At 38.5% G+C, this 9,462-nt stretch overlaps 2 protein-coding genes across 2 annotated transcripts in view; one reads left to right on the plus strand and one right to left on the minus strand.

Moving 5' to 3' along the window:
- The window catches only part of LOC134747415 (hemicentin-1-like), a 52,570-nt gene extending 49,257 nt beyond the window's left edge, over positions 1-3,313 (plus strand). Inside the window, exons 46-48 of the mRNA XM_063682038.1 lie at positions 120-248; positions 1,784-1,909; positions 2,600-3,313. Coding sequence (XP_063538108.1) covers positions 120-248; positions 1,784-1,909; positions 2,600-2,694 — 350 coding nt within the window. The 3' untranslated portion in view covers positions 2,695-3,313. The remainder of the gene's footprint in view (positions 1-119; positions 249-1,783; positions 1,910-2,599) is intronic.
- A 1,677-nt stretch (positions 3,314-4,990) lies between these two features.
- LOC134747341 (uncharacterized) lies at positions 4,991-9,432 on the minus strand. Its single transcript, XM_063681975.1, has 6 exons — positions 9,284-9,432; positions 8,959-9,170; positions 7,776-7,828; positions 6,920-7,018; positions 6,076-6,176; positions 4,991-5,131 (listed from the first exon to the last, which is right to left on the minus strand). Exons 1-6 carry the CDS (start codon positions 9,340-9,342, stop codon positions 5,026-5,028), a joined length of 630 nt encoding a protein of 209 aa, XP_063538045.1. The 5' UTR covers positions 9,343-9,432; the 3' UTR covers positions 4,991-5,025.
- Positions 9,433-9,462: the final 30 nt, after the last annotated feature.

Genomic DNA, 9,462 nt, shown 5'->3' on the forward strand with positions numbered 1-9,462 from the left:
CTCTCATATCATCATTTTTATTCAAGAACAATATTACATTGTGTTTCCATATAAGTTTTCATATACCAGCCGCTATTAAAATGCTGCATTTTGTTTTAAATTTAATGTAATTCTTACAGATATCGATGAATGTTCTGTAAACAACAATCACTGCCACATGACGCAGATGTGCGTCAACACGGTCGGCGGGTACCAGTGCGGCTGCCAACCGGGCTACAGCTCGCTGGGTGCCGGCCTGCGGTGCATGGGTGAGAGGATCATAAATACTTCTTAAACTGTTAGTTTTGAAGCTTAAAAACAATTAATACTACTGCTATGACGAAGATATGCGTCACGATCGGCGGGAATTATAACGAGGGGACCATACTTCAGTTCAAATTGTTTAGCTAGTTTAGAATAACCCACGTCAACGCGATATGCCAGTTTTAGAAATTGGTACTTATTTCTACGACCACACTTTAGCTAGTGTTGACGTTTAGCGGGTATCAGTGCCACAGAATTAATAATTTATTTATTTTTTATTTATTTAAACTTTATTGCACGATATAAAATTGTACAAAAGGCGGACTTAATGCCTTAAGGCATTCTCTACCAGTCAACCATTGGGTCAAACAGAAACGTGTAGTTAGTGCAGGATTGTAGAAAGCGAGAGGAAATATGAAACACAAATCAAATTATTCTAAACAATATATATTTTGTTTATACACTTACACATATAAGAATAATAACAATATATACCTATATATATACAAACATGCATACATACATACATATATAAATAAATATTGTATTATGTACCCAAGTATACAAGTAACATGCGGATCATTTATTTTTAAGCGAGAATAATAGTTGTACAGAAAGGAAACTTCCTACAAAACCGAAGTTTGACAGCGGTTCAGGGTCAAATCATGATGTCCCTTTCTAATATATGACACTATCCCTTTAGGCTATTTGACTTACTTGACTTATGGTGCTATATCCCCTAGATGGGACAGAGGGCATCCACAGTGCTCCGCCATCCCGTTCGGTCTTGAGCTTCGCGCTTCATTTCGCTCCACGTCTTGCCAATGGTCGCCGCCTCTGCGATGATCGTCCGCCGCCAGGATTGCTTAGGGCGACCACGTTTCCGCTTTCCTTGGGGATTCCAGTCTAGGGCTTGCCTCGGGATGTGATTCGGGTCCCTTCGGAGCGTGTGGCCGATCCAGTTCCACTTGCGGCGTTTGATCAGATCACTTTAGGCTATTTAGGGTTGTCAAAATTCAGGTCATTATCTTATCTGTGGTCGTGCACGCAAAGGGACCTCAAGTTGTGCCAACCCTAATAATTGCTCGGAGCAATGTTGAGCCGAACGGAGCTGAGAATGCCCGAAGCGAGGAGTTTCGCACCCCTGATCCGTATCCTGATCCTTGTAGTGGTGTTCCTAGGTAGAAGGCTTCTAAGGTTCCTAGGCTTTAACAAATTTTACGTGGTCACTATACTTATATTGACCGGGATATAGACCGTGATTACCTTTTGTATTATTTGTGAGCTCCCGATATTTCGACGCAGTTACATGCATCATGTTCACGGGTGACTGAAGATAGCGGGTGGGTGTCAAAGTTGTGTAGACAGCGCTCTGTCTACCCTCATTCTTGCGTAAAAATTTTACGTGATTCCGCGCCTTAACATACTTCTGTATTTCGTGCAAAAGTATCTTAATATAGAAATATAAGAGTCGTAAAAAATTGTTACACGTCTCCATATAATCTTTTTTTAAACTTGTGTTTTTTTTTATTCGCTTCAGATATGAACGAGTGCGAGTTAGACACAGACGGGTGCGAGTACGCATGCGTGAACGTGGCGGGCGGGTATGTGTGCGCCTGTCCGCGACATCTGAGGCTGCACACAGACAAACGTCATTGTTATCAACGTAAGTCATTCATCCCTACCTACTTATATTAAAAACCGGCCAAGTGCGAGTCGGACTCGCGCACGAAGGGTTCCGTACCATTACTATAAGGATAGTATAAGGCAATTATAAGGATGGCTAAGGATGGCTGGGTTGATTAGGGACAAAATTTAAAATGTGTATCACACAAAATTTCTTCTATTATTTTCAATCAAAATATGTCGTATTTACACTAAATTATCATTTATATACTATTAAACTATTGAAAATAAAAAATAAAACACTAAAAAAAACGTTGTTTTTTACTGACTTTTGACTGGACTATAAAAAAAAACGGGCACCTACCGAGATAAGCTGTTTACTACTTTCTACTGTTTTTGAGTAGGAGAATAATATTCTAAAGGTAATAGTTTTCTTATAATAAGATACCTATTTTTCAGTTTCATACAAAAAAAAACAGATTTAATTTTTTTCTGCTTTAATAGAGCCTTATTTTGAAAAAAATTATATAACATTTTTTATTCCTTACATCATTTTCAACCGAAAAGCATTTCTTAAAATAGGGTTTTAAAAAAATAATGCGAATGTCCATTTTTTTGTCATTTCGATCCACTGTGCGGTGGTTAGGCAGCTGTCTCTTGCTCGGCTCTTGTATTACCATAATTTGTATTCTATTATTTCTATTAATTAAAAAATCTATATTGTTCGCAGCGTCTTCCCTCCATGATCCATATGAAAATCCAGAAACAGAGTATCTGAGCGCACTTGTTGAATCTCCAGCTAAGTATAGGAACACAAGGAATTGAAACTACAAACATAGTTTATAACTTTTATTTCTATACATAATCATATTGTATTTATATTGCTATGCAGGGTCCTTTACCGATGATTGCATGCTATTTTCGATACATTGCCTAATACTTTTTTATTTTATTTTACTTATTTATTGAGGTACAGTGTAAAATGAAATAAATAAATCAAATGCTACAAGGTCTTAAAAATCGCATGCGATATCGGTGAGGTTTGTAAAGCCCATTTACAAGGCAAATGTAGTACAGTCAGCAAAAATGGCTGCGCAATTTAAACGATTATCATATCAAGATTTTTAACCTTTTGGACGCCAATGACGGATATATCGGCACCGCAGGTCCAACGCCAAAGACGGATTAATCGGTCAAAGACCACAGAGCAACATAGACCTACATGTATGTGCATAAAATAATTAATGTCATTACCGGGTGTAACGCAATTAAATTTCATTAGTTTACCTTTTTTCCGACGTTTCAACAAGGTTGCACTAGCTGTGGTCACGGAAGACTGAGGTCCCAGCAAAATTTTATCGCGTTAGACCCGGTAATGACATTAATTATGTGTACAAAACGCGAGAGTTTAAAGTGTCATGTGCATAAAGTTCAATTTCAGTTTTGACACGTTAATATAATTTGTAAATAAATATTTTAAATATATTTATATTTTTTTACTATTCAGAAATTCTACATATTCATACGTACATACTACAAAAACGAATCTTACTTATGTAGAATAAAGGAACTATACTCCAAAGTCTCTGTTATTTAATTGTTCATTGTTCACTGATTCTAATAATGCATGGTATCGCGAACATACAAGTTTCGAAATTCTGATTCCATTCCGAAATTCGAAAGCTGTCTATTTCCCTCAGATAAACAGTGTTAATTAAGTAATACAAAAAAAAATGCTTAGCAAAGGCGCTTGAAGTAGGGCGAAATAGCGTAGCCGGTAAATTTGACACCTGAAGTAGATGGCGCAGTGTGGCGTCATACGCTCTTTATATCGTCTAATTGGATTGTCGAACAGTTGGGACACAAGGGCAGCGCCATCTAATACATCTACTTATGCTATTAAATTAGCTGCTACAATTTTTTGCAATACGTGTCTTAGTTTTCCTTTGCTTAAGGTTCTTACGTTGTAATTAAGTTTTTTTTTATAAATAATATTATAATAGTTACTATATCAACAGGTACGTCTATTTGTGCTCGCTTTGCCATCTACATGTCTAAATCGTGAATAATAGTAACGTCGTAAAATTATATCGAAAACCAAAGAAAAAAAACTGAAAAAATCCTGATAAGTGCGGGTTATACACACCAAAAACGCCCACTTTTTTAAAGGGCGATGAGCAGTGGACAATAGCGATAAGGGTCTTGGGTATGTATACAATGCTAATTTAGGGCCAAGCTGACACATGATTGATTTACGAATGGCACTTTTAGCGGCTCATTCGCCAACATGATCTACAGTGTGTAAATTCAATACGGGCGAATATTTAAACGGTGGTTAGCATAGGACTTAAGAAGTATGTTGAGATAAATTTTGCTTAGAAATACAATGAAAATTTTAACCATACAAGATAATTCGGACCGCAATGTAGAGATACGAGCTTTTTAAAGTAACTGTCAACGCTCGTTGGCAGTTACTATTAAAAAGCTCGTATCTCGTAATGTCATGTCATCTTATGTCTGCAGTACCATGGAGACTGTATAAAGGAGCCAAATCTCTATGTATGAAAAGTGTCCATCAAAAAACAGTAATTAGGCGGCGCCACCATACACCGAAATACTACCAAAAACAACCTACGTAATTTGGTCGGGTTATTTGTTGCCTTATATGGTTCATGTTATACTCATGTCCCAGAGCCTAACTAGCGCCACCGGAGAGATTAGGAACTATTATTTAAAGCTTAACGCGGTCACTTTTACAACAATTCTGCCATAAGAGATTGCGATCCTTTCTATACCATCCATATGCAGTATATTGCTGCTCGGTAAATTTTCAAACAATAATTACTGGGTCATAATTAAGTAAGTGTAACTTAAAAAAACTTCCTAGTTAATGATTACATGGATTAGATATATACATGATTCTAGCTTATATATCACTAACATGACACTGACTTACTCGCCAGCGTGTGCGTAACTTACTTTCTATGCAAGTTACCCAGGCGTTAGCGTTACCATAATAATGTCAGTGCTAAGTGGGAACTTACTAGTCAGCATACTAGATTAATAGTCGGACCTCATGAACAAACAACAAATAAAAAAAATTAAGAAAGAAAGTAAATAACTGTTAACCTTGGTGTTCTGACGTAGTGAAGCACATTAGGTGGCGATAGGGAGCAGGCGCTGGCCTAGACCAGATCCTAGGACCTTCTTGAGAGCTCCTCGCTTGTCCAGCACTCGCTCGTCGGCTCGTCGGGAGACGTGTCTAGAGAGTCATACCCACAGCGGTGGTCAATAGATTTGCCTTAAGGTCTTTACATTTGACTATTCATCATGACTTGCTTCGTCGCGTGCGAATTCGAGATATATGGTGTCACGCACGACAATGCAAATCATGCAGAAAAGTCTGAATTAAGAGAGATTAATTAATTTTGTAATAGGGTAACTCGCATTATTTGGTGACACGCCTAATTCGGTGATACAAGTCTTGAAGCATGACACCCAGGAAAGCTAGTGAATTAGGGCCTTTTTAATGGGCCTCACGGCAAAGCCGCCGAAGCTGTGAAGCCGTGAGGTCCCATTTAAAAGGCCCTATTTCACTAGCTTTCCTGGGTGTCATGCTTCAAAACTTGTATCACCGAATTAGGCGTGTCACCAAATAATGCGAGTTACCCTATATACCTAGTACCTAAGTAAATCCGTATTATTTTAATTTGTAACTATCTGTTAGGGAGACCTGGGGCCTATTGAAGTTACTAGATAAAATAAAAATAAATAAAAATAAAAAATAAAAATCATTTATTTCAGGTCTTACATACCCATATTTATGCACATTACAAAAATTACAAAAAGAAAAATAGAAAAAAATAATATAAAATAACATTAATAAAAATTCAAAATTAAAATTATACAATAAGATAAAGGCCTCAAGATTGCTATTCATTTTTTTGGCAACTGTATAATCTAAAAAAGCGATATTTTCCAAAACCTCTGCTGCCGGTCAAAATCCATTGCACCTAAAGAGGGACCAGGCATAAAACAATAAGATGTAGATGTAGTGTAGGGACGCCCGGTCGGAGGCAGGCGGGCTGTCGATCACGTGTCGCGTTCATTCAGCCCAGTTCCCTGAAGTTCGAGCTGCAGGTTACTGTCCCGGCGGCATTCCCACACTATTCTCTTCAAATCTTTTTTTTTTTTTAAGATACTTACTGCCAATACGAGCCGTTTCTCTGCAGACGCATGATGTTGTTCTGGCAGATCATCAGCTCGTTCTGTAGATACGTCCGCTGGTCGTTCACACGCACGAATAGCTGAAACACGTTCAATTAGTTTTAACAAAATAGGCATAATTATTAGAAACACTTCATTTAACATAATTTTAACTTCATTTAAAAGTGTTAGGTAGTTCTAGTCCTTCGAACCGGATATTTTTTGCCTACTCGCGTATGTAAATCGCTTAATACGAATTCCCGCTAAGTACGCCATTTTAAGGCACTTTTTGTACATTTCTTTACAGTTAAAAAGATTCCCTATTTGTAACCCGCCTAGCATCGACACTTTCGTCACTAATCGGCAAATGTTATATGATTTTTTCGTAGCTTACCTTAACCTACATTTCTTTTGCTCTTCCATATTGTGACTATAGTGATTTTTTTTTGTTACCCGAGTTATTTAATGTCGGTAATTCAGTGAAAAGAATTTATAGTTACCAATTTATGATTACCTAGCTAAATTAAAATTGAAGCTGTTGACGTAGTTGGTCCGTCGAACCGGATCATTTCTAATTCTTCCTATTTTGGTCTAATTTTATCGCTGTGGATAAATATATCACTAGCTAGAGCATTTCCTTCTTATAAGAACATGACATAACTTTTCAAAGAATATAAACGAAAAATATGATATCCGTCGTGCAGATAGGTATTGTATTGTAGTTCGGGCGATTTTCCGCAACTCGACGACTGGCGCCTATTTTGCGTGACAGTGCAGATAGGTACCTAATAGTAAAAATTACATCATATACAGCGAAAATAGCATTATCTTTACACGGTTTTACCTTGGACTCGGAATCCAGGCGCCACTCCTTGCTGCGAAGGGTGCTGATCAGGTCTGTCTTGATCCTCTCGAACCGCTTCACAGTACGGAGAAGCTCAGCCTAAAACATGTCAATCAGTTATAATGTAATGTTGATCCCATAACTACGCAACTTTATAGTTTTGTGCCAATTGTCACGGGAGTATCACTGCTAGCAAATCATTTAGTTCCACAATGACAAATGGTTCCACAATGATTTACAAGCAGCCCTATCTATGTTTGTTAGTACCTGTCAATCAATTGCCATCACATACTTCTTGTACTAATTTCAATTTAACGAATTTTACTCTATCCTTTTAAGATGAAAATAAATTTGTCCACCAACCTCCAGCCAGGGATTACCACCAGATCAAGCCCGTTGTGCTATCCTCAGCCTTGCCGGAGCCAATACAGGAGCACACGATTCCCCACGCCACGGATCAGTGCAGACGGACTAAGGGTCGGTTGCACCAACTGTTTGTCATCGTTAAAGAGTTCGCTACATTTGATTGTATGGAAAGTTTCATAGTAAACCGCCGCGGCGCGCCGGGTGACGTTGACCAGTCTGTCAAGTGTGGATGGTGCAACTGGCACTAAGTCCCTCAGTTTAGAGATGACTTTCTCCCTCGATGTTCATGGGCAGATTTCCATCATCAAGGCAATATGACAACAGAACAGAACAAAACAGAACACGCAGTCTAGCTAGATTGATCAACTGTTTCTTGTTCCTCGTTGTCATGGTCACGTCTCCTAAGCCATTCTTAGGACCAAGCCTTATATGCACAATGACGACTAATGGTTGGTGTCAAACGCTGGACAAAACTATAAGTAATACTTACTGGAGTAAGAATGTCAAGGTTTATGTTTAGATCATCGTGCTTCAACTTGCAATCTGAAAAAAAAAAACGACTTGTACCTTCAGATTTTCATCATAATTAAACATAGACATAGCAATCCTAGCATTACATAGATGAGCTATTCGCGTGCGCCCGTGAGGGACAGAACATACGCAATGCGACAATATGATTGGTCGAGTAGATTTGTAGCCCACCATAAACCTAAATTTACGGTGGGGAATAAAAAAACATGTGAGACTGTGACTAAGACAAACAAAAACAGCGCTTTCTCTGTTACTCCTACTGAAAGATACATAAGACTATCCTGTTCGGTCATTTCCCCTCACCCCTCATGCCCGAACCAGTTATACTAGATTCATGTATTAATTAATGGCAAAGCTCCTGATGTAACTATCATAGCAAAATTGCATGGTGCTGTTTCATGGCAACAGGAGCTGTGGCATCAAATGTACCATCATGGATACAATGCATACCTAATCTTTTACCATCGTATTTTCACGGAAACGCACAAGTATTATTATTATTAATTATTTATTTCAGATAATTATTTTATCCATAGAATTGTTAGTTTGGCTTATGACTACGTTAGTTACTTACTACTACTAAATTATTTAATTATTTACACACAGTTCAATCCAGAATTTCAGGAAGGTACATGTATAATCCACCCTGTCTGCTATGACCTTGAGTATACCGTTGTGACTGCTCCGAACCCGACACAACAGAGACGCTATTCGCTTACGCCTGACGGCATAGAAGTCGTCAGTTCGTTCCGCGGCGAACATCCCTGAAGCGCTGCAGTAACGAGGCAGTCCCAACAGCACCCTGAAGGCGTCGATATATTGGATTCGAAGGGCGTTGTATGCCTTTTGAGTATAGTTGCCATTTCAGTCAGTACAAAAAGTACTCAGGTTGACTGAAGTTACTAAATTACCATGATAAATACGAACGTTTTCGAGAAAATACGATGGCATCGCATAGCAAAGGATTTGCACTAGCCCGCTAAAGGTACATCAGTAGCTGACCATTCGTAAACATTATTCTATCAATGGGCAGTTTCTAGGGATATCCAACTGCAAAAGTGCATGGCCACTTTATGGATGAATTCCATTCATAATGTGTCCACGCAATTTTGCAGCTCGTGTCTAAGCAAATTGCATCATACCTGGTCCGCAAACTTTGGCGTTCTTCAACTTTTCTTTCCAAATGGGCAACTCCGCTTTCAACTGGTCTATTCCGTCCAGGAGGTGTTTGTGCCTTGAACTCTCCCGCTCCAAGTCTTCATCATTATCCCAAATGTAGCCGGTTTTACGAAGCTCGTCTTGAACCGACACAATTTGCTTTTCAAAATCACCGTTCTGCCAAGCTGCTGCCTCTCTGTTGAAAGAAAAAAAAAACAGTATAGAACACAAAGAAGGAAGACACCCTTATAGTCGTTATGGGTCCATGTTGTAAAGAGGGTACATGTGTCTGAGTCTGAGGACTTTGACCTGCATGATTTTTCATGGTCTAATTCGGTTTTCAAGTTGTCGATCTCACTGTCGTTCATTTTTTGATTAACTAAGCGTAAGTTAAAAAACTGCAAAATAAATTGAAAGGTAGGGCAAAGGTGGCCTGGTACTATTGATTATACAATCTTTAAGCAACGTGATTCAAGGTTCAATATTTT

The sequence above is a fragment of the Cydia strobilella genome, chromosome 14, assembly GCF_947568885.1.
Source record: "Cydia strobilella chromosome 14, ilCydStro3.1, whole genome shotgun sequence".
In the NCBI taxonomy this organism is placed as follows: Eukaryota; Metazoa; Arthropoda; class Insecta; order Lepidoptera; family Tortricidae; genus Cydia; species Cydia strobilella.

What these genes read in the sequence shown, in the direction of transcription:
- LOC134747341 (XM_063681975.1), bottom strand. Translation starts at nt 9,342, where the DNA reads ATGAACGACAGTGAGATCGACAACTTGAAAACCGAATTAGACCATGAA. An exon ending in GACCATGAAAAATCATGCAG is followed by an intron (nt 9,171 to 9,283) that starts GTCAAAGTCCTC and finishes TTCTTTCAACAG; the next exon opens with AGAGGCAGCAGCTTGGCAGA. An exon ending in AGAAACGGCTCGTATTGGCA is followed by an intron (nt 5,132 to 6,075) that starts GTAAGTATCTTA and finishes ATGACTCTCTAG; the next exon opens with ACACGTCTCCCGACGAGCCG.